The sequence below is a fragment of the Ailuropoda melanoleuca genome, chromosome 13 (assembly GCF_002007445.2).
Source record: "Ailuropoda melanoleuca isolate Jingjing chromosome 13, ASM200744v2, whole genome shotgun sequence".
Classification (NCBI taxonomy): Eukaryota; Metazoa; Chordata; class Mammalia; order Carnivora; family Ursidae; genus Ailuropoda; species Ailuropoda melanoleuca.
Window position 1 is genome coordinate 40754886 of NC_048230.1, and position 24411 is coordinate 40779296.

At 53.9% G+C, this 24411-nt stretch overlaps 1 protein-coding gene and 2 non-coding genes across 3 annotated transcripts; 2 read left to right on the forward strand and 1 right to left on the reverse strand.

Moving 5' to 3' along the window:
• Positions 1 to 4734: 4734 nt before the first annotated feature.
• On the reverse strand, positions 4735 to 24408 carry ST6GALNAC2 (ST6 N-acetylgalactosaminide alpha-2,6-sialyltransferase 2; the record flags this gene model as incomplete). Its single annotated transcript, XM_034641540.1, has 10 exons — positions 4735 to 7776; positions 9300 to 10262; positions 11308 to 11407; positions 12485 to 12568; positions 14336 to 14439; positions 15783 to 15921; positions 16363 to 16531; positions 17174 to 17348; positions 20461 to 20521; positions 24344 to 24408. Coding segments are annotated over 9 exons (1065 nt in total), but the record flags the coding sequence as incomplete, so codon positions are not given.
• On the forward strand, positions 5964 to 6045 carry LOC117795823. The gene has a single exon (XR_004619977.1). It is a non-coding gene; the product is annotated as a small nucleolar RNA R38 (small nucleolar RNA).
• LOC117795824 lies at positions 6498 to 6570 on the forward strand. The gene has a single exon (XR_004619978.1). It is a non-coding gene; the product is annotated as a small nucleolar RNA R38 (small nucleolar RNA).
• Positions 24409 to 24411: the final 3 nt, after the last annotated feature.

A 24411-nucleotide genomic window follows, 5' to 3' on the forward strand; every position in this document is an offset into this window, starting at 1 on the left:
TATCCCTACCCACTTTCCTGTTCTTAGTAATGAGAGTAGAGCTTCCTTTCCAGGTTAAGAAATTAACCTCAATATTCCAAAGACCCGGTTTCCTGTTAATGTGGGTTTCAGATACCATATCTGAAATCCTATCAGTGCATGGAAACCAATGAGCTAACCACCCGAACACAGCCGGCCAAATGACTAGATTTCACCTCTGTGCTCAGAGCCAAGGCCCTTGAACCGCACCGAGGACCTTGGCCCTGCTCAGCCTGTGTTCCACTTCTGTCGCTGACCACTAGACTGTGTGATTCTGCCCATATCAGTAAACACAGATCCATACTAGCCTTGAATAACGACTACATCAAAATTCCCCTGCATGTAAAACTCAAGCATCCCAGACCTCGGGGCGCCTGGCTGGCTTAGTCAGTGGAGCACGAGACTCTTAATCTCGTGAGTTCAAGCCCAATGTTGGGTGTGGATCCTACTTTAAAAAAAAAAGAAGAAAGAAATAACAACATTTAACGCTTTGGTCTTGACAGCTCTGAACCCCTGTCTGCTCATTCAGAAGTCTGATGCATTCTTTGTTGTCTTTCCCACTGATTTTTTTTTTTTTAAGATTTTTTATTTGAGGGAGAGAGAGCGAGAGCGCACGTGTGTGCACACAGGAGGAGGGGAGGGGCAGAGGGAGAGGGAGAAGCAGACTCCCTGCTGAGCAAGGAGCCCAATTTGGGGCTCCATCCCAGAACCCTGAGATCATGACCTGAGCTAAAGAGAGACGCTTAGCCGCCTGAGCCGCCCAGGCGCCCCATCTTTCCCATGGATTTCTGGCCTGCCCAGGCAGCGTGCCCAACAGGGGCACAGGCACAAGCCCTCATTGGATTTTGCTCTGGCCTCTTGGCTGCTGCCCAGTGCCCGTGACACCCCATCTGCTGGGAGCCTGCTGCTCTTCCGCTGTGTCCTGTCGGGTGTGAAGTCTACACTGTGGACGCACGAGGTGGCAACCAGTCCGGGACTCAAGACGGCCTTGCTAGAGCCCAGAGCCCCACAGTCTTGCACCCATCAGCCCCTGCAGCCTCTCCTCCTCACCCTTCCTGCCATAAAGTGGCTCAAAATCACGGAATAGGTGCCCATCATTCCCCCTAGTGATTTCATCCTTAATACCACCCCTGCAAATGCACAAAACCCCTCTTTTCTCCTCTCTCCTGCAACCAGAAGCCCTATAATAAGACTGATGTATAGATACACACGGTGCAGTACAACTTAGTGGTGAAAGCACGGACTCTGTGGGCTGGGCTCACACCCCGACTCCAGCAATTACCACTTCCGTGAATTTGGGAAAGTTACTTCATGGCTCAATGCTTGCATTCCCTCGTCTGTGAAATGCGGGTAGTGATGGTGCCCTTCACAGGGCCGCGGTGCACATTAAACAAATCAAGGCATGTCCCGTGCTCCATGAGTGGACGGCACATAGCACTACGAGGTATCCACTCTCGCTATTGTTCACCTGCAGTGGGTCGCTCGTCTGCATGCCCGCAGCTTTTGGAACTTCCACACTTAAACTCCCTCTCCAAGGGCGCCTGGGTGGCTCAGTCGGCGAAGCGTCTGCCTTCAGGTCGGGTCATGATCTCACGGTCCTGGGATGGAGTCCTGCATCAGGCTCCCTGTTCAGTGGGGAGTCTGCTTCTCCCTCTCCTTAGGTGCCCTCCCTCTCCCTCTCTCTCTCAAATAAATAAATAAATAAAATCTTAACAAAACAAAAAACTCCCTCTCCAAGTCTAAAATGAAAGGAACTTGGTGTACAGGGAGAGAACCCATTCCCCCTTTCGGGATTACACAAAACAGTGTCTTCAAGGGTAAGACAGAGAAACTTAAAGGCCAGTTTTACTAGACAGAAGTTACTGCTCAGTGAATCCATGATTATCTGTTGAGTATGGTCTGTGAGCAGAGGCAGCAGAATACCAACCAGTCACTGCGACGGAATTAAAAAGAAAATAGAAATAATTAAAAGAGATGATTCCTGGGGCACCTGGGTGGCCCAGTCGGTTAAGTGAGGGACTCTTGATTTCCCCTCAGTTCGTGAGGAGTAGTGGGATGGAGCCCTGGGGTGGGCTCTGCGATCAACAGGGAGTCGGCTTGAGATTCCCTCCTGCTGCTGTGTGCGTTCTCTCTAAAATAAATAAATAAATCGGTAAAAAAGAGAGACAGACGTCTCCTGCCTTGAAGAGCTTACAATCAAATTAAGGTAGGCAAACATAAACAAATGTGGCAACTTGGTAATAAGCACCTGGGACCTACGGCCATATACAGAATAACATAATCCAGACTAAATGCCACTGAGATCATTGCTAAAAGGTTGATGAAAATGGGGGGAGGCTAATGCAGAAAAGGCTTAACGGTCTTGCAAATTTAAACTAGTTTCCAGGGGCGCCTGGGTGGCACAGCGGTTAAGTGTCTGCCTTCGGCTCAGGGTGTGATCCTGCCGTTCTGGGATCGAGCCCCATATCAGGCTCTTCCGCTATGAGCCTGCTTCTTCCTCTCCCACTCCCCCTGCTTGTGTTCCCTCTCTCGCTGGCTGTCTCTATCTCTGTCGGATAAATAAAAATAAAATCTTTAAATAAATAAAATAAACTAGTTTCCAAATAGGTGTAAATTCTGGCTCTGACTAGTGAGTGTTTGCCTGAAGAACAACGGTCAGAAGGAGCGGTGGTTGCTACACACCATCCCCTGCTCTTCTCTGAGTTTATTTTTTCCCTGGTGGGAATTAAACCCACCGGCGGGTAGGCGCAGGGTCGTTCGGAGACGCAGCTCGCGGGCGCCCCCTGCCGCCCGGGCCTCTCCGCCCTCGCCCCAACTTGAAGGGCAGCGGAGCGGGACCCCTGACAGTCCCCCGGGAATCTTCCGCCCCTTCTCTAACGCTACCCACCACCCAGATGACCCCTCCCCGCCCCAAGTGAAATCTGCGGAACAATTAAGAATGCAATCCGGCCAGGGCTCGGTTTCCTCATCCGTTCCCTTCGTGAGGCCCCCCTTGAACTTTCTGCACCACCCCAGTCTCGGCCAGGGACTATCTGTGGACTCAGCAGATAAATGACTATCGCTGAAGCAACCGTCCATCCTCATTTTCTTCCGAGATCAGTCCTCCCACCCCGGGCTCTCTACTGTCCCTGGTGGCGGCCACCATTTTACCCCTAACTCCAGAGCTGCACTGAGGATGCGGCCGTTTCCAGCGGCGGTTGTTTGGACTACATTTCCCATGAGCCCTTTCTCACATCGCGAGAGCTCCCGCGAGACTGCTGAGAACAAGTGTGCGCAGGCGCGGCTCCACCTTCTTTTCGATGCAGGCCGCGCGGCTGGGAGGTATGGCGGCTTCTGGCAGGACCAAACGGGACGAGCAGTCTCGGGCCTTTGGCTGTGGTAAGGCTGTGGAGGTGGGGAAACGAGGGCTTACTGGAGCCGGCGCTAGTTCATTCGGCTTCCCGTTCCTCAGAGGCGGAATGGTGACGATAAACCGGTCTCCCTCGTAGGGTGGTTGGGAGGCTTAGTTTAAATACTGGATCACTGAACGGCGCGAGTGTTGATGATTGAAGGGAGAGCGCTCAGACCCTCCTTTGGAGTCAAAGGTCCCCCTCCTGGGGCGGGGAGAGGGTCTTTCAGCCTGTGCAGCCGCGTGCGTCGCACAACCACCGTGCGCCCTGCGGGTCTCCGAGGCCCGCCCACGGGGCCGGCTGCGGGTGGCAGTTCTTAACTCACAGCAAGTGTTAACGTCCAAGTCAAGTCCCTCTTGGAGTGCCTTGAGGACGGCCTTAATCAATAGTTTTTATTTAATCCTATAGGTAGTCGTAAATGGGGTTGTCGATTTTGGAAGGCCGTAATTCTACAACCCACCTTACAAGCTCATTTTTTCATTCCCCACAGGCTTTTCTTTGGCATCTGAGAAGACAGGCAGCACCAGACCTGCAGGCTGAAGCTTGGAAGTAACGAATGGATCCCTGAAATGAGTAAGAATGGGTGCCAGTAGGACCTGGGTGGTCACCAGAAGTGAGAAAGTCGAGATGGTGGGAAGGCCTGCCACATACGCCCGACTCACACTTTATTCTGGTCTTAAGTTCAGTTTTATGAACTCGTGGATGCATAAATCTAGTTAGGGTGAGGAAAATGGACCCAGAATCCGGAAGTGAGCAAGGTCTGTGCCAGTGTGATTTGGGGCCACTAGGTGTCACTGTTTGGAATCAAAAGGGTTGCCCCACCCAGGGATGGAAGGGAGACTTAGGAAATGGGTTTTGGTTGGCTGGGATTTAGAAATATTTGTGAATGATTTAAAGTTATCCTTGTCTGAAAGGACATCTTTTGTGAAGAATTCTGATGCCTTGAGGCTCAGCTCTTTAAATATCAATCTTGAGAATAACATCTTGACATCATTTCTTTTTTTTTTTTTTTTAAAGATTTTATTTATTTATTTGACAGAGATAGAGACAGCCAGCGAGAAACAGAACATAAGCAGGGGGAGTGGGAGAGGAAGAGGCAGGCTCATAGCAGAGGAGCCTGATGTGGGGCTCGATCCCATAACGCCGGGATCACGCCCTGAGCCGAAGGCAGAAGCTTAACCGCTGTGCCACCCAGGCGCCCCCTTGACATCATTTCTATTAGAATGAAGTATATTACCCACATTTCCCTTAGAGATTAGAGGTGTTGACTGTAGGCTTTGAAAAAAGTCACGTGAAAACCATCATCTTAAGATGTTGAGCGTAAGGATTTTTTTTTTTGATGAAAATTCTATACGGAGAGTTTTTTAGCTCTTTGGCAGAATTGGCAGAGATTAGGGTCCCTTTAATGTCTGTCAGATTTTAAGGATGTGAGCCTCCCAGAATTGTTCCTGCCCAGATAAGGGAAGGAATGTGGAACTCCCCTAGCCTCCTTGCCAAGCAGTCTCCCAATTAATATTTGTTACAACAATCTTAAGTGGAGTAAATATTTTCTCCTTTGCTACTGAGTAAACACACTGAGGCTTAGAGTTATACAGCTGTTTCTTGTTTTTTAAAGAACCATAAAAATAGGGCAAATTTTGTGGGGGTGCTATTATCTTTTTTCAGTTTCATTGAAAAATAATTGAATTAAGATTAGCCCAGTGGTTCTCCACTGGGGTGGAGCGTGCCAATGGGATCTGGTGGGTGCCGCTAAGTACCCTACAATGCACAACTCAGCCCCCACCACAAAGACCTCCCCGCCCAGGATGTGAGAGCTGAGGTTGAAACTTTGCTTTAGGCTAACTTGAGAGATCTGGGCTCTAGTCCCAGCCTGTTAACCCCACCTCATTTCTTTGTAAAATAGGGTTACTGCTTTCCAGACCTGGCTATACATCCAGGGCACCTACAGAGTGTTAGAAGTACACCTCCAGCCATGGATGAGAATGACCCTGGAGGGAGGCCCAGGAATCGTGTGGCCATTGCAAGAGCAGGCATATAGGAACAGTTAGATGACCTGATCTGCTTGTAGCTCGGGGATTTTTATTATAGCAGGATTATAGCACTGGCTGTTTGCAAGTAGCTCTTGGGGCAGATCTGTAATCCTCTGCTTAAAAAAACTGACCTAGCTCTGTGGATCATTTTGTATGCAGAGGCAAGTGAAGGAGAAATGACCTTGTGTGATGTCACCTTGTGTAGTGTCTCCTGGCAGCTTTTTCCCCTTGTGGATGCCCCGAAGGGGTAACCACACATTCTGCTGACACTGGAGTGTACGCCCCATACGTACTCAGTTATCAGGCACTTTGTGCCGAGGTAGACTCTGTCTTTAAAAGGGCAGGGAGTGTCCGTCAAGTTGGGATTCTGGGTACATCTAGGCACCAGGTATCAGCAGTTTTTACCTTTGAAGCAAAGTTATTTTAATAAAGTAGACAAGATTGAGAATTCTTACGAGCAAAGTAAAGCAGAATGGTCTCCCTGTGCTACAAGTGTCAGCCCTGTGGGCTGGCCGATTGGCGGGGGCTGAGTCCATGATGATCTAAAGTTATCCCTGTCTGAAGGCAAAGAAAGGCCTTTCTGTGGAATACGGATGTCTGAAACTCAGTTCCCAAGTTCGCTTTTTAGAAAATTTAGGCCAGATTTGAGAGTAAGCTACTTGAGAGTTATGTGTATATATCTTGAGTAGAATTTTTTTGTTTTGCAATTTCTCCTGGCCAGGTGCAGTCTCGGCCTTGGTTTCTGAGAATGGAAAAGGATCCTGCAGAAGCAGGTGGCAGCGGTGAGCCGGCTGCCCTGGGCCCAAAGCGGAGACTTGTGTGGGTAAGTGGAACCCTTCCAAGTAGATGGGGGGGAGGGGTGGTGTTTGTTTTGCTGCTCCTGCCCCAGGTTTAGGATTGTGCTGAGTGGCAGGGAGATTTTAACATGGGTTTGTTTTCTTTGCTAGATGTCTGCAGTGTGGGAGGCAGAACTGATCTGCTTTGCCTGAAGTAAGTGAGAGAACTCCTCCCCTGTTGCTTGTAGTCTTTGTTTCCATCTTTCATGTCCCCAGAAAGCCCCACGCGCCTGTGATGGTTAGTTATCCCTGTCTGAACATCTCAGCTGAGGGGAAACAATCTATTCTGAGGCGTTGGGGTTTGGCTTTTTCAAGTTCTGGCTTTATCAGGGATCACACTGAATGGACTCCAGAGGGAATTGTGTCCACCCTGCTGAAACCCCAGTCGAGCGCATATCCCTCTGCAACTTGAAAACCGATGGCGTGGCTGCCCTGTCATGCTCTAGGCCACTTGATCAATGGTCCTGAGGGTACAGGATATAAGAGGGGGCAGAAATGGGCACGTAGCCCAGTTTGGGGTCATGTTCTTACTGTGGAATGAAAGAGTGCTTGTCCCATATTTCAAGGAAGTGAATGCACTCTTTGAAACCGACGGGAATGTCGGAAATCTGCCAGCTGCGGCAGGACTGTGACCTGCCTCGGCACCTCATTGTGACATTCAGGAAAGAAGGGCTGCCGTGGCACCAGCAGAGCTGTTTGGTTTCCACGTGCTTTGTTTACACCACCGGGGAGCCCTCCTAGGGTGAGCCCAGATTGTGTCTGGACAACATGATTGGCATGGGGCTGCTCCTGGGGTGGCCGAGGGCTGAGTGGGGTGGCCTGTGAACAAGAAAGTAGCCCATGGTACTGGGCCGGGAGGGTGCCTGGCTTTGTTCCCATTTAAATGCCAGGCTTGGAGTGGGCAGATTGTCTTTTTCTGTTAAAACTGGGAGGTATGTGTGGGCTTTTTGTATTTAAGGTCACATAATTGTTCAGTTACCAAGGAAGCTAAATTTGGGGTGTGATTTAATAAGCCTGAAGACTAGCCCCAGCAGCTTACAGCCTGTGAGTAAAACAAAGTAAAAGGATGTGTTAGCGAGTGGGGAAGTCGACTTCTTGCATTATCGTTGCTGCGAGTAGATTTGAGTGCTCCACGGGACTCACGGAGACCTTTAGGTTTGACTTCAGAAGTTTTACCTCCACAAAGTGGTTGAATGAGAATGTCCCCAATGCTTCGTGGTGGTTCCTCCCTGGCCCCTTGCCAGACCCTGCTTGCTTTGAGCCTTAGCTCTTGAGGGCAGGCTCAGCTTTTGAAGCGGTCTGTGCCGGATGGTCCCCTCAACAGCATGAGCCTAATGTTAGGTTAGAATGAGTGCTGCTCTGATTGCCTTTTCTTTAAATTTGGCTTTCAGTTTTGAATCCCCTGCTGGCTGATCCGTCAAATGACTCTCCTTTGGTCTTGCAGGTTCTCTCTTCAGCAGTGCCAGGTGGAGCAGCACGGCCTCTGTTGCTAATTGTTAATGCCTGTAAAATAATCCCCCAAAGGGAGAATGATGTATGAATTCTTAGGACTTGGTTTTCAAAAAGGAGCCAAAGAATTTGAGCGACAGTTTACCCTGAAAGATACCTGGCGGTTAGATCAGGGCATAACTAAGAACGTCCAGAATGCTGCAGTGGAGATGATCTGGGGGTAACTGGTGTATTGGCAAGAAGCCGGTGATTGTGAGCTGAGAATGGTTAATGTGTACGTGTTCTGTTTGGGGGAGGCTGAGGGGAAGCAGGTGCTCCGCTGAGAAAGAGGTTTCTCAGAGTGCATTTCCTGTGAAGTTAATGTATCTTGGGCTTAAATTTTGAAGCACAAATAAAAGTTTTTAAAAATGGATTTTTGTAACTGGATTTCATGTTGAGACCCTCATACTGGGATTTTACTCTGTGACTAAGCCAACACGTTCTTATATAAATGAAGGTTTCACAGAATACTGTTGGTTTTTTTAGAGGGCAGAAGGAAAGTCACAAGCGGACTCCACGCTTAGTGGGGGGTTCGCTTTCATAACCCTGAGATCACCAGCTGAAATCACATCCAGTCAGACACTTCTGGGCCCTGTGCTCAGTGGGGAGTCTCCTTTCTCTCCCTAAGAGTGGGACAATTAACAGCCTGAACTACCGGGGTCCCCCAAGTTTCACAAGATGCAGTCATATTTTATAAGTTTACCACTAAATTGATTTTCTGCCCCTCTTAGTGGGTTACTACCTACAAACGTAACGTTAGCATTTCTCAAATCTAACGGATTGACAGAGGTTCTGATAGCTACAGATGTGAAGGGAATAGGGACAAGTAAAGTGTCCTGGACACAAGGGGGCCAGGCGTCCTGACTTAAGCTATGCTGGCTTACCAGGACAATTGGCTATCGTTACTAGTAAAGGGCACTATCAGATGGCACAATGGACTGGCACTCGGTACCAGGTTTCCCACGTTTGATGGTGCTCTTCCTGGACCATAATTCTATCCAGAGAAACATACTTGGGACACTGCTGTCCTTGAGACCAAGGGACAGTTTGATGTTGCCAAGCTAAAGGGAGAGGCCTTGTCTGCTTGCTACTCCCCTCCAGTCTAAACTGCTCGCCAGCCGCAGGAAGGGGAGGTTTCCAGGAGCTGCCTCCGTCATGAAAGCCTAGGTCTATCACATACCTGATTTCTCAAATAGAATTTTGATTCTGGTGACAGTTCGTCGCTCTTGTTAAACATGCTGACAGGATCTGCCTTCCAAAAGCATGGAGCCAGAGGCCAGGTCCTGGGCCTCGGCGAATTAGCCTGTGTTGGTCAGTGCCAGCTCAGGAAGGCTCTTGCACAGTAGAGCAGACCAGACCATTGAGCTACTAGTCATCAGGCCAGTAAACCCCAGGGCTTAAGGGCTATATGGTGATGACTTGGTTAGTTGAGACTTAACCCTTCCAATAGAAGCCCCTGTGCTCTGTCTAAAGTGAAACTGCCTGTCAGCTAAGTCCGGATTTACCGAAGCCGCGACATGAAGCTGAGCGTTCGTTACCTGATCGTGTCCTCTTTTCGGTGGCCAGGTGGTAATCCATCCAGTGGGACTTCCTCAGGCCAGCAGCCCTCTGCAGTTGACCCCTGTCAAATTACCAGGGCTGGCCCATGGTTCTTGAATTTTCTGAGTGGTCTGCCTGCTAGACCATGGTGTACCACCACAGCCCCCTCCCCAACACACACAAAAGACAAAAGAGTCATCCCATCATTTATGCAAGTACCTAGTTCAAATTACATTCTGCCTTTTGTGCTCCCACTTCATCATGGGGCAGAAGGAAAGTGGTCATGTCCTCAGGTGGTTTAGGCGTGCGTTAGAGTCCGTCGTGGGGTTGCTGGGAGCTGGACATGCGTGTGGGAGGGTCTGGCTGGGGAGTGACTCTGGTCCGTGCCGATGTCTGCAGTCGCTGCACCCGCATCCTCAAGTTCAGTACGACTGCTGGCTTTGAGAGCCTCTGCTCTGAAGTGTGTTTGCCCTTTGCTGGTGAGGGTCACAATCTCTTCTTGTGTCACCTGCAGTTTTAAAACATCCAGCAGAGCAGTCTTTTCTTCACCCAAGGTCGGGATGTCTGTCTCCAACCCAGAGGGGAGTTTCCTTGGAGAAACCAAGAACAAGATGGGATGTCCCAAAATGAACAAGCTTCAGTGACAGTCACAGATCCACCTCTTAATGTTCTCTAGAGAAGAAGGGGTGGGTGGAGGGGAGCTGGAGCCCTTCTCAGAGGCCACTTAGGCCACGTGAGGGCCAGGGCCACAGGTCCATGGCTGTGCGAGAGCAAAGGGCTTGAGTGCTTCAGGGTCAGCGCTGGTACAATCGAAGGATGCCGGCCTCGTGCAGGTCCTTCCACAGGGTGGCTTCCAGGGACAGGTCGTGGTTGACATAGAATATCAGTGGTGTCTTTATTCGCTCGAAATAGTGGTCAGAAAATTTCCAGTAGTTGCTTGTGATGAATCCATAGGCACTAACCTGGACAAGGATAGTCACCGAGTTAGCATTTCCTGAGCTCTGTGCAGACGGATTTGTGAAGGGATGTGAATGGGGAACGGCCCGGTCCCCCCCGCCACCTTCCTCAGATGCCGTGTCCAGGACACAGATAAACCGCAGTTGGAGCTCGTGCTCACAGCAGGCACTGCGCTCTTGTACAATTCTCTCAGCCTCACGATAATCTCAGGTATATCCCCGTTTTACAAGTGGGGAAGCGCTCAGAGAGGTAACCAGACATGTTCTCAGTCACGAGCTAGGGAGTGGCCAGGCTGGGTTTTAAAGTCAGGTCTATGATTCGGGATCAAAGCCGTGATCTCCGTCGTTAAGCTCGAGCTGGAGACAAACACCCATTACTACTTGTGGCTCGTTCTGACGGGAGCACGGTCAAGAGACTGCTGCTTTAAAGAAATAGGGAAAAGGAATAGAGCAGCGTCATGGAGCGGCCCTTGGCCTCCAGCTCTTGTGCTGGCTTTAATGTGGGTCACTGCCCTTTGAAAACTGCTTCTCAGCGTCTGCCGGGTTCCTGGGGGCAGCACTGGGAACGTCCCAGGCAGTGATTTCAGAGGTGGTGTGTGGAAGGCTAAACCTCCTGCCCAGCTCAGTTCTAGAATGTACTCCTAAAAGGATGTCCTTATCCACTCCTGGTGTGATTTTGCTTTCACAAGAACAGTGTGATAACTTGTGCCTTAAATACCACAAGGGTGAAGGACAGAGGTGCCCGGCAGGTGGCTGCTGGAGGAAGGCAAGGCTGGCCCAGCACCTGTCCTGGAAAGGTCCCCGCAGAGCCCGTGTGGAGGCTCCATCTCTAAATCTCCTTCCCAATCTGGCTCAGGAGTGGCACCCCCTCCCGCCCCTTCCAGAGGCCAGCTTTTGCTCTTGCAGCTGGAGAATCCCTTCCCCACAGGGGAGAGGCCGAGTCCCAGGCCCGGGGGTGATAGCCCTCCTTTGGGGTTATCATGGATCAAATGAGGTTCCACCCACACCCGTCCTCTGCTGCTGTGGGCTCCTGAAAGGGAAAGCCTCTTACCTGGTCGCAGGTGTGCAAAGCCGTCAGCAGCATGAGCGCCCCAGTACTAGGCATATATAGGTCTCCAAAACTTGTGTTAATCAACTTCGATTTCAAAAACCTGGAGATAAAAAGCGGCGTCAAAACTCAAGAAAGAGGCGTAGGTCTCACGCGATGGTTGTGCCCTCACGCTTTCCAGCTCCCAGTTCAGATCACCTGGAAAACCATTCAGAACTTCCGGGCTCTTCTGGTGCAGTCATTCCTCATTTAGGAAAAAACCCAAATGAAGCAAATGCAAAAGTCTGGGTGACAGAGTGGGGTGAGAAAGAGGAGCAGACGGGTGCGGAAGAACCACAGGTATAATCCTTCCCTCTCCCACTCCGGAAGTGTGAACCCAGCCTGACTCCCCTGTCCTCCCTGCAACACCCTGCCTTCACCCCTGGGCTAAGTAACCACAGTAGGGGACAGGTGGCCTATTTAGCCTGAGCCCTGTGTTTCTTTCTTTCCCGGGAGTTCAGCCCAGCAGGACTCCCTTATGAGGGACATGAGGGGCGGGGCACCCCGGTCCTGGGCCTGGAGTCATTGGTAAGAAAAGCATGTGTGCACACTCTGAGAATCCAGAAGTAAGGCCGCAGTACGGCGGCCACGGGCCTGGCCTCAGCCCGGATCACATCCAAGCTTTGCCAGACAAGCCGCCTAGCCTCTCCGAGCCTGCTGCTCCCCCTGCTGAATGGGGCTGAGTGCCGGCTCCAGTCTGCCTCCCCAGATCCACTGGCCACCCTGCACCTGCTCTCTGGGGGTGCCGGCCAGGGGGCGACAGCAGGGCTTCTCAGCCACGACACTATGATGTGTTGGCCCAAATAATTCTTCGTTGCGGGGGCATTCTGTGGATCGTACGGTACTCAACAGCTTCCCTGTGTCTACTTGCTAGTGGTGCTTACCTAGTGACAAGCAGGATGTCTCCAGAGAGGGGCAGGGGACACCGCCCCCCCATCGGAACCACTGGTAGAGGAGAGGGACTGAGGGAGGGAAGGAGGGGGTGAGATCGGGCTGTTAGTCCCAGGTTCCTCCCTGTGGTCGCCTTGGACTGCTTGTGTTTGGGCCATAAAGGGCGTGCAGGGATGGGCTGGTGTGCAGGGGGGATGGAGGGGGAAGCTGTTCTTGTGCACCCACACCCTCCCCCCCAACACACACCTACCTCTCCCTCAGGTAGCTGATGAAGTCTGGATGTAGTAGCTTGAATTTCCTGGCAGAGGCTTCTGGTCCGAAATAGGTCTGAGGCCTAGGACCCATGAAAGAAGTGGACAGAGCGACCCGGGCCGTCGTATGGCAAGTTGGGGAGCGAGGTGAGGGGAAAGGCACTGGGCCTGCGGCGGTGCGTGCGGTACGGGCGGGGCTGGGTGTAGTAGCGGGAGAAGGGCGTGTAGAAGGTGGCCGGCAGCACTGTGGGCACCACGTGTGGCTTCCCGCTCACCAGGACCTCGGTGGGCGGGGTGTAGGTGAGCGAGGAGGGGGGTGTGAACAGGGCGGGAGGGGTGGGGTAGGAGCAGTTGACCCGGGGGTGGTGGGGAGGAGGTGGGAGCAGGGGGAAGTAGAGAGACTCAGGGATAGGAGGGGGCTCCCGGGCTGGGCAGGGGAAGGAGCAGGGGAAGCACTGGTTCTGGGGCAGGGGTGCAGTGGGGGGCTGGAAGAAGGGGGGTTCCTTCAGGAAGCGGGGCACATAGGGGGCGATGTAGGAGGGGATGCCACGAACGGGCCCGATGTAGGAGGCTGAGGTGGCGGGGCTGTGGGCAGGGGACCGGGGGATAGGCACGGGAGGAGTTTGGGAGGAGTTTCGAGAGAGGGATTTCAAGCCAGATTGGGAAGGAGATTTGGAGGTGGGTGGGGTGGGGTTTTGGGAAGACCCTCGGGGCACATGTTGGATATGAGGGCTGGGGTTCAGGGAGGAAGCCCGGGAAGAGGGCTGTGAGGCCGAAGGGGTGGCAGGGTGGGAGGGGGGCCGGGAGGAAGACCCCCGGGTGGGGGATGGAGAAGGGGCTGAGCCACCGGAGCTGGAGTAGGCCTGCTGGTTGGGGGGCGATGTGGTTGGACCGGGACTGGGAGGGGGACTGGGTAGGGGACGGATTGGGGGTATGGGAGGGGGAGCTCATTGGTGTTGGGGAGGCTTACGACCACCCAATTGATGTCTCTGAGCCAGCTCCCCCCAAGAGCCCAGTCCCACCCGTGTCACAAAGTCCATCCTCATGACCAGCCGCAGCGTCACGAGCGATTGTTGGATCGTCACGGGGGTGGGGGTGGGGTGCAGGGTGGCCAGAGTAAGTGGGCCTGACCTTTGGGGGCTTAACCCCTAAGGACCTCCAAGTCTGCTCTTTCGGGGTGGGCGGCATGGTCCGGGAGCCCTGAGATGGGGACGCTGTTCTTCGTGGCTGCCGAGGTGGCATGATTTCTAAGGACTTGACTTTGGGACAAGAAATTGTCTCAGCACCACAGGGAGGTTTGGCTGAGGCCAGGACATGGTTCAAAAGAGCTGGACAGCGGCCTGCTGCCCAGGAAGGTGGGGGAGAAAACAGAGTGCCCTTTGTTCTCTCTTTGCAGGACACTGGGCCCATGTCACCTGCTCTCCATTTCACGGGCACAGTCCTGGGAGGGTGCCCACCAGGAGGAGTGGCATGGATACCGGCCCCCCCACTTCGCTTCCAGACGCAGTGTGCTCAGTAGGCCCACAGAGTCAGGAGCGGACAAGCGTGGCCGGCCAGTGCTGCCGGGGGGCCGGGGGGCTGCGTGGGTTATGGGGACAGCAGCCCGCAGCTGAGGAGCCAGGCCTGCCTGCTCCGCTCGGAAAAGCGGCCCTTCGGGGCTACAGCCCACCTCACAGGCGGGTTCCTGGGAACCAGGAGGGTTACCTGGGCTTCTCTGGGGGTAGGAAAAAAGAACATAATTCCCCAACAGTCTGTTGAATTCTTGGGGATTTTCTTGCTGTCCTCACCCACTTTCCCTACTTGACAATGGGCCCAGCACCCCCGCACCCCACACCCGCTCAGCTGCTCACCTGTCCCCTTTATCAGGGCCCTCAGGGACAGGCACACCCAGAATGGCAGATCTCAGCATCACATAGTCCCGGATGTCAGAGGGGATGAAGATATAGCGCAGGTCCTGTCGGGGCAACAGAGACACTGAGCCAGTCCCCCCGGCCCCCCGCATAAGACCACGTCCAGCTCTGGCTCAGCCCTCCACCCAGTCCTGCCACCGGTCCTCACGGGAGAATTTCTGCTCTCTGCCTGTAACCCCCGCTTGCAGGTACCATGGTGGTTACAGATCTTCCGGTAACCCTTCAAGACGTGAGGCTTACTCGCCATCCCCTTGACTGACTCATGAATAGAGGGAAGTGGAAGGGATGGCGTGTGACCTTGGAGACGAGGCCATAAAGCTCCCTGGGACACCCCCCCCCCCCGCCGCACTGGGGGAAGTTAGCTGCCACGACCTGAGAACACTCTAGTAGCCGAGAGAGGCGCCGTCTCAACTCTGGCCCCCGTCAAGCCTTCAAGTGCCTGTAGCCCCTGTTGATCTTGGCAGACACCCAGATCCTGAGCCGAGAGCATTCTGCTAAGCTGTTCCCAAATTCCTGACCCACTGAAACCGTAAGATAATAAGTATTTGTTGTTTAAAGCCACTAAGTCTGGGGTAATTTATTAATGTAGTGATAACTCATACAGGTAGTGTGGCCAGAAGTCTGCTTATTTTGTTCTGTCAGGAGCTAAGAGAGGTCCTGCCATGGCTAGGACACTCCCGAATTTCCTGCTCAGAGGAGGAAGCTTCTAGAAACTCAGCCCAGTCCTATGGAGCACCGCAGAGCCCTTATCCTGGGACCCCCTCTTTATGTGGCACCCAGACAGCTCTCGAAGGGAGAGCAGTGTTCCTGCAACTGGCTGTGACTGAAGAAGCCCGAGGCAGTAGGCGGCCTTGAATTCCGGCTCCCCTGCTCCCTGGCTGGGCGCGTGGCTCCGTGCCTTCGAACCCCAGCCTCCCTCATAGGCTGCTGTGGGATCGGGAAGGCAGCTCAGGGAAACGGGAGGCAGCCCTAGTGCTAGCCCCAGAAGGGCCTGGAGGTTCCTGACTTTAGCTGCGCGGTGGGCTTGGTCAGACACGCTGCGTGAGCTCTGGGGCGGGAGTCCTTGCTGAAGGAAGGACACCCAGCCTCAGTCTCCACATCAGTGAAATGGGGCGGACGTGGCATCACGTAAAGAGCCTGGCACCTCGTAAGCTTCCAATAAGTATTAGCCGATCGTGCTCTACTCCAGGGCAGTCCTGTGCTGCCAGAAACTTTGGGGGTGTCCCTGCCCAGATTCCCCTCCTCAGTGGCCCCATCACACATACCCAGGACCCTGGCACAAGCTCTCCATCTACTGGACTGGGGTCATGGTTCGCCTTCCAGAGGGGACTCTGGGAACAGTGGCGCTGACCGTCGGCGACAGCGGCAGGCCCTTCAGAAGCCTCACCTGGCCTTGTGGCACGGAGGTGAAGCCCAAGTTCCCGTAGGAGATGAGGGAGTTCTTCATTGTGTTCACAGTGAAACCGTAGAAGGAGGTCTTGGTGCCCACATCCTTCTCGAAGCCTTTGATCACAGCCCCGTTGAGTCTGGTCCAAACAGAGGCCCGTCAGCCTCCCGATGGTCACACCACACTGTGTTTGTACTTCCATCCCCGGGGTTCTGCCGCGCCTGCCCCAGGCCTCTGTGCAGACCGTGCCGCTTCCCAGGGCAGCACCAGTGCTGGTGGCCAGCCCCATCCAGCCCATCCCCACTCCTCCAGGCCTCAAGGGATGGCCTGTGAAATGGGCACATCTGGCCCTGGGTGCTCCCTCCCCGCTGGCATGCGGCACCCACACTCCCATCTTCAGGGTCTGTCTGCATGTACGCCTTTGTCCAGACCTGCCTGCCCGTCCCGACGGCAGAGCTGCCTAAGGCCGGGGCTGCCTCCGCCCGTGGTCCTCCCTGGGAGTGCTCCCCAGGGGCTGGCTGGGGACTAGCTCTCTTCCCAGCGCAGCCCCCTCCTCCTCCCTGGTTCGCGCACCACATACCTGAACACGTAGTCATGGGCATCGATGTGCAGGCCCTGGCGGGAACCATTCAGAATGCCTCCGTTCCCCACCACAGCGCACCGAATGCACTTGGAAAGCGGCTTCCTGGAGGCGGCCAGCAGCTCGGAGCTCTCGGAGACATGCAGGAGGCTCAGGGTGGAGCTGATGTCTGTGGGTGCCAGACAAGGCAGGGCGCCATGACGGGGCTGTCATGTGGGTCGGGGCTGTCCCGAGACTGTCCGGCACGCCACCCGCCAGAGGCCTGACACCAGCCCCATCCAAGGCACGGAGGGCGGGGGGAGCAACATGTCAGTGAGGCCATGCAGCCTGAAGTGGGGGGAGAGGATTTGGCTGTACCCCAGTCACCTCAAGAACTCGAGTAACTAGTCCTCTCAAGACTGTGTGTTCCACAATAAAGTCATCTGAGGCACGCGGGGGTGGGGGACAGACTGAACATGGGGGGCTCTGGGTGGTTTCCCGCAGCGGGAGCCATGGGCAGGCTGTCTGAGGGCCCCCAGCCCCTGTTCTCGTCCACCTTTGGACACTGGCCCCGGGAGGTGAGCACTGGCCAGCGGGCACAACAAGGCCTTTTCCTGACCCCTGGGGCTTGTAGGGGCTGGTAGGTATGGCAGGAGTCACATACTGGGGGAGTCGAGCCCTGAGACCTTTCTGGGAGGAAAGGAGTGGGGGAGTGGGGTGGGGGGGTCCCCATAAGGTGCTGCGAGGGCAGGGCTGGCACCTGGGCCAAAAACAGGAGGAAGGGATTATCTGGGGCCAGAGGGCTGGGCCCGAAGCAGCCGCTTCAGATTACCTTGGCGGGAGAGCCCCTGCCAGCCATAGGGGGCTTTGTGCTGGCTCAGTCTGTCCCAGAGCTCCTGAGTGAAGAGGCTCCCCGAGAGCAGCACTGGAGTGGAGAGATCGAACAGGGCACGGAAGTGGGGGTGCTTCTGGATGGCCAGATGAAGTGGGTGTTGGCAGTGCAGGCTCTGTGGGCAGGAGATAAGAGTGTCGAGCTCCATTATCTGGGGGCTGTGGCTGATGGGAACCGTCCTAGGAGCCTGCAGACCCGGCAGGGTGGGTTGGGAGGGAAGCTCTGCTTTTCCCCTCTAGACTTGGTCCACCCCCAGACCTGTCAGATGTGCTGGCGTGCGGCACAGCAGCGTGGTGGGGGTCAGAGAGCTTTTTGGACTGACCCTGCCCAGCCCTTTCTCTCCGGGATGCCACCTATCCAGGGCCTGATGGCTCTGGACTCCTAGTCCTTCACTTCACACTTAGGGAAACTTTGGGGCATTTGCCCACCAAATGGGTAATATCTGCCTGCCCCTTGGTGGAGGAACTCCAGCCTGGGCTTTGGAATCCATCAGCCTAGATCCAAATCCTAGCTCTGGCCGTCCTACCTATAAGATTCGTGTGGGACAGGCTGCTGGGAAGACTATGACCACTTTCGTCCAGGTGGCACCTGTACTGGGTTGACTAGTGTCCCCCCCACCCTTCTGTCTGCCCGGAACCTCAGAGTGTGACCTTATTTGGGAATATGGTCTTTCCAGATGTAATTGATTAGGATGACGTCATACTAGTTTGGGGCGGGCCCTAATGAAACGACTGGTGTCCTTATAAAGCCATGTGAAGACAGACACAGAGACTGGAGTGACCCGGCCATAAGCCAAGACCCTCCGGAGCCACAGAAACTGGAAGGATTCTTCCCTGGAACTTTCAGGATGGTGGCCCTGCTGACCTCTTGATTTTGGATTTCTGGAGTCCAGAACTGTGAGAAAATCAATTTCTCTTATTTTCAACACCCCAGTTTGTGCTAATTTGTTTCAGAAGCCCTTAGGAAACCCTATAGGGCCTCTGCATGCAGGGACCTGGAAGGAGGGTACCGAAGAGGCTCCCACCCCACCTGCCTGCAACCCCAATGTCTGAATCCTGCTCTGCCTTCAGCCTGGCTGGGGCTACCCTCCCCCCTGAAGGGGGCTCGTTGTTAGGCTGCTGGTTTGACCAATGCGGGAAAGAGCTGGACAGTAATTTCTGCTATAACGTTACCTATGGCTGCCTGAAAACCATCACGCTATGCAGAACGGGTGCAGTCAAAGCCACGGGGCTTTTGGGGAAATGGGAGGAGTGGCACGATACTCAGAAGCTTTGTCAGTGATGGACAAGCGGTCAAACGAGGGGCCTAACAAAGTTGGGGGCACGGTCTCACACATCCCGTGGTTAAGATCTACGATGTTCGGGGGCGCCTGGGTGGCACAGCGGTTGGGCGTCTGCCTTCGGCTCAGGGCGTGATCCCGGCGTTATGGGATCGAGCCCCGCATCAGGCTCCTCCGCTATGAGCCTGCTCCTTCCTCTCCCACTCCCCCTGCTTGTGTTCCCTCTCTTGCTGGCTGTCTCTATCTCTGTCAAATAAATAAATAAAATCTTAAAAAAAAAAAAAAGATCTACTACGTTCTACTGAGCATATGGCCCTTGACCTTGGAGAAGACTTGTTCGCTTGTGCGAGTGAGCATCAGAAGGTGGCAGCTTTGAGTTATTGTGCAGTAGCGGAGAGAGGGTTCCAACGCAATGAAGGGTGCATCTGAAGGGTGTGCGTGCGGTCTGTGTATTCCTCTGTGGCTCCTTTGGGTTGGGTGCGGTTCTCTGCATTTAACCTTAGCGTTCTCATCGACAGAGTCACCCATAAGCAAACACAAAGTGTGTGTTATGCTCAAATTGTTTCCTAAGATACCAAGCTTATTGGAACAAATTCACCTTTTCAAAGCAAGCATTGCAGCAGAACTGACTACTAACTTCACTACCTCTCAGTTCATCTTTGGGATGTTTTCCAGAGCCTTCTATAAGAGGTGCCAGGAGAGAACTCTTCAGTCTTTGTATTGGGAAAGGCTGTGCTTCACTTGGGCAGCTAGCTTGCTATTATCTCATGGACACAATGGCAAATTTCCTTCTTCACTGTGGCCACCAGGAAGCTCACAGCCAGATAGATGGCTTATCCCTTATACCTGTGGCCCATCTTTCATGCATGTCTTTACATGACATTGTCTTATTCTCTTAGCTTTATTTTTCTTTTGGCCATTTCTTCCTTTTATTCTATTTTATATTTTTGCCTGTTATATGTATCCAAAAGCCACCTCAAATCCTTTTTTTTTTTTTTTTAAACCCAGTGGGGATATGTCAGTTTGCATCAAGCAGTTCAAGGTGCACAGGGCTTTAGGAAACTTAAAGATGACCCATAAGCACCCATAAGATGCTTGAGGCTTCTGTTTGGCCGTGCAGGCTGTGTCCACCCTGCCTCTGTTCTCAGGACGGGGACCCCCGTCACCTGCCCAGGGCTACTTGCTCCATCTCAGAACTGCTCAGCTGTCACGACGTTCTACATGCCATGGAATCTTTTCCCCCGAGGCCTCAGCTAACAAGTCCCAGGTTGGTCTCTTGGGCGTGATCACAACTCTTAAACCCGAATGAGCCGGGACCTGACCTCTCTGTGCCTCATTGTGTCCATCTGTAAAAGCTTCACGACAGGGTTGCCGTGCGGTTTTCGTGAGAGAACATGTGTGAAGTGTTCCAGGCAGCATGATTCATGATGGAGCAGGGCCTAGAAGGTTCTCAACTCCCTGGGCAAGCGTGGAGCATCTCTCCAAGGCTTGCTTGTTTCCTCCATGGAGAGCAGTTTAAATGTGCGCATTTTATAGTAAGAAGGCATTTTGAGGGGTGCCTGGCTGGCTCAGTCGGAGGAGCATGGGACTCTTGATCCCAGGGTCATGAGTTCGAGCCCTACGGTGAGTGTAGAGATTACTTAAAAACAAAATCTTAAAAAAAAAAAAGGCATTTTGAGTAGAATGTCAAATTCACAGGCCTTTTAAAGATATATTACAAGACTTCCCAAGAACTCTTCCCCTGGCTACACCCCTTCTCCGTTCCTGGGGTACAGGGAACCCTGGTGACTGGGTCTGGCTGACTGCTCAGCTAGAAGCTTCGTGTTTGGGGGGCCCAGAGAGCTCCTGTGCAGCAGTCTCATGAGAATGTTCTCGTTACTCTTCTTTGTCCCCTCCTCTCCGCTAACTTGGAGATGCTTGAAACTGCCGGAATAGTCGATCATCATACCTTTCTCGTTCCAGCATTTGATGCCTTGTGTCCAAAGAATGCTCGAGATGATGTGGCATTCCTGGGGGAGAAGCAGAAGGAAAGCAGGGGTTGGACCTGTGCCTCGGAACCTTCTGGCTGACTCTTAGCTCCAGGGGCTGACAGAGCCTGTCAAAGACAAAGATGGCATTCCTGCGATCTTACCAGGCTCTGATTTTTGCCCTTGTCTCCCTCTTTAGGAAAAAAATATTGTCACATTATTATGTTTTGCTCAGCTCTCTAAACCCGGAAATCCAAGAAATCCCAAGGCAAGCGGCAGAAATGTGGCGTTTACAGAACAGTGAGATCCGGTTCAAGGATGAAAACATACACCAGGCAAGCTTGCCAGCCCCCTGCTGCCATCTGAGGAAGCTCCCTGCCAAGGCCCCAGGAGCAGACGGTGGTCCCAGATGACGTGGTCCCCCTTCCCTTTGGGGTCTGTCATCCTGCCACCCCGGCTCCTCCCCGTGGAGGGCACAGGTCTGAAGCCTCACTCTAGGTTTGTATCCCGTGATGTAGGGAAGTCACTTCTCAGAGCCTCAGTGTCTGCATCTGGACAGCAGATATAATCAAGTGATTAATTATCATTACTCATCATATCACATCTCCAATTGCTGGGAGGGTCCACACAGAGACTCGATATTATCTTGTACAAAAAGTGTCCTCTAAATGTTAGCTATTGCTCCCTAAAGGAAGAAGGGAAAGGACCTTGTTGTGACAACCGCTGTGACAGTGTCCCTTCGGGAGGGAGGACAGGCACTGATGTTACTGCTTCTGTCCTCCTCCCACCTCCCAGGCCACACCTGCATCAGGGGAGGGAGCAAACAGAATAGAAGGAATAGGGGCCTCTGCCTATTCAGAAGGGTGTCAGGCTTCTCCTAGACTCCTGTCCTCCGCCCCCTACACACACAAGGAAGCAGGTGGGGAGGATTTTGGATCAGCAGGTAGTTTGCAAGGAAACAAAGGCCTCTTGTTACTTGTTTCTGACGTGCTGAGCCAGCTGGGCCACAAGGGAGCGTATTTCCATAGGACCATGGAGGGCAGACCGGGAAAAGCAGGGATGATCCCTTCCCCCATCCCTCCCTTTCCCCCTCAGATGGCCACCTTCTCCTTCCCCCCCATCCTGTAGTTCCTCTCCTCAGCACAACAGGACCTGGACCCCAGTACTCTGCCTCAGGGGTAGTGAGAACCCCCAGGGAGCTTTTGAAAAACACATGTGCCCAGGGCCTCACCCCTGCAGTTCCGATCTGACTGGTCTAGGCCTCCTCCCCAGATGATTCTACTGTGAGCCGGCTTGAGAACCAGGTAAGGGAGCTGCCGGCCAGGGTAGCTTAGAGACGGAGGGATAGTGTCAGGGAAGGGGCTGCAGAGCCCCCCACCCCAGTTCTGTGTTGCTTGAGCACCCCAGCCTCAGGGAGTCCTGCTTATCTCCAGAGCACCCCTCCGTGCTCAGCGACTTCTCCCAGCTCTCCTTCTTGGGAATCCCAAGGCTTCTAGCCACTCCTTCCCGGAGAGCCTGGAAGGAGTGGGGAAGGGAGCCAGCCCACCTGTGCCCCCCCCCGGAAGTTTCACCGTCCTGAGGACAGATAAGGACCTTGTAGAGTAGACCTCCCCTATCCTGGGGCGGGGGGGAGCTCCAAGACCCGCAGTGGTTGCTGAAACATGGATAGTGCCGAGCCCTGTACACACTGTTTTTTCCTCTACATACATACGTAACTTATAAATGAGGCACAGTAAGAGACAACAACAATAATTTATAATAAAATAGGACGATCATAACAATATAACGTGAGTGTGGTCTCTGCAAGTATGTTACTCTGTAAATATCACCCTTCTTGTGACAGTGGGCGATGATAAAATAGGCCAGGTGACTAGATGGAGGAGGGGTGATGGGCGCATTGTGACTTATCATTAGGCTCCCTGCTGACCTCTGTCCGGGGAGGCTCATCTGCTCCCAGACCTGGCGTGACTGGAGGTGACTGAAACCAGGCAAAGCCGAACAGCAGATAAGGAGGGACCACCGCAGCCCATTGCTCATAAAACAGAATCTCCACAGTTTGGACCATTTGCTTCGGAATTCTGGGCCCTGGGATGTCCTTTCTTTTACAAAATAATGTTGACAACAGATACTGGCAGCTAAATGGTGGCCTATAGCTATCCTCACCACGGCCCCCTCCCCGACCCATAAAAAAGATTTTTTGTTTTGTTTTGTTTTTTTAAACACAAGTCTAGATAGCCCAATGCCTGGAAACTCCTGACCCAGATTCTTTTGCCGTGGGTAATTTCCTGGGCTGGGTTCCACTCTCTAGCCTGCAATGAGAGCACTCAGGTGCGGTAAGACCAGGTCCCAACGCTGCCCCCACCCCTCCCCGGGCTCTCCAGCTGGCCAGGCCATCCGCTTTCCCACCCCAGGTGGGGAGGGGGTCACATAGCCTGCTCCCCGCTGCCCCAGACCGCTGGACTTCCCACCCAGCCTCTCCCGTCGCTAAATGCCCACCCCCTACAGGGAGGCCCTCCAGGCCAGCCCCGGGGTTCAGCTACATGGCAAACATCAGGGGAACAAGAAGAAAACGGACAAGTTCTTGGCTTGTACTCGCTTTTTAAAAGATGAAAGACTTCTACAAACTCTGTTGAGGCATAATGGAAATTCAACAACCTCATATTTAAAGTTTATTAGATACTTTCACAGGATGTTGAAACGTGTTTCAAAACATCTTTACAACTTTCTTAACATCCTCCACCTTTCAGTGCCTCGCCTTATGCAATTTCTGACTACAGGAGGACAAGGACCTCGGCACCAGCGCCTGGAGCACCCTTTGTTCCAGAAGGGCGGGGCTCATAACGAGCTGCAGGTGCTTCGTGTTGTTTTGTAACATTAGATGCCTTTTGACCACGTTTCCTGAGAACAGATAACTAGCTTTCCTTTCGTTATGCCGGGAGCAAGGTTTGGCGAGGAGCGCGCAGTTGGGAAAGCGCTCTAAAGGGAGAGCGGGTCCCGAGGCCGGTGCGGGAGCCTGTGGGGGCACTTGCGGCCTCCCAAATCCAGACTCCCGCACAGCTCGATCCGCCTCCCGGGCGGAAAACCAAATTCTTTTGAGGCTTCCTCAGTAAAACTGGCACCATCTCCTATCACACACAGGCTCGTTGGCTTATCCTCGCGGGGCACAAATGCAAGGAAGGTGCGCCGGGCGAGCGGGAGGGAGGGGAGCCAGGAGGAGGCTCGAGGAGGGGAACCTGGATGGAGCCCAGGATCTGCCCCGGTGCCGGGGGGAGTCCGCGGCTTCGCCGGATCGCGCCCACACGGCGCTTATCAAAATGAACAGAGCGAACAGCGCGTGGGCAAGAGCGGGGAGCCGGGCGCGGGGAGGGCACACACGGAGCGGGCGGGAAAGGCAACCCGCCGCGGTCGAGCTGAGGATCCCGGCAAAGTTGGAACCTGGAGTCTTGGGTCCCTCCCCTCAAAAGCAGAGTCAGAGAAACATGACGTTAGGGAGGGAGAGTTCCTGACAAAAACGGGGCTGTTTTTATCTGACTCAGACGACCCAGCCAAATCTGGACAATAGAAAGTGTTTCGAATCGCGGCCGGAGGGAATGAACCCACGAGGCTTGGGGGGGGGCGGGTGGCCGGTGCGCAAGGGGCGAGGTCCCTCTCGGACCCCGGCAGAGGCCGTGGGGCCCGGGAGGCGCAGGTTGGTCGCCCGGGTGGAGGCTCTGGGGACAAAGGGCCACGGCCCGAGTCCCCGCTGCGAGCCACCCCAGGGAGGCCGACGCGGCCGGTGGACTGAGGGGCCCGGGCTGGGCGCCCCGCGCGTCCCCTGCGCGTCTCCGGCGCCACCCCCCGGTGGGACCGCGCCGCAGCCCCTACCTGGCTCCGGACCGGGGCCCCGGGTACCGCGCCACTGCCGAGGAGTACAGACTGAAGAGGATCCCCGA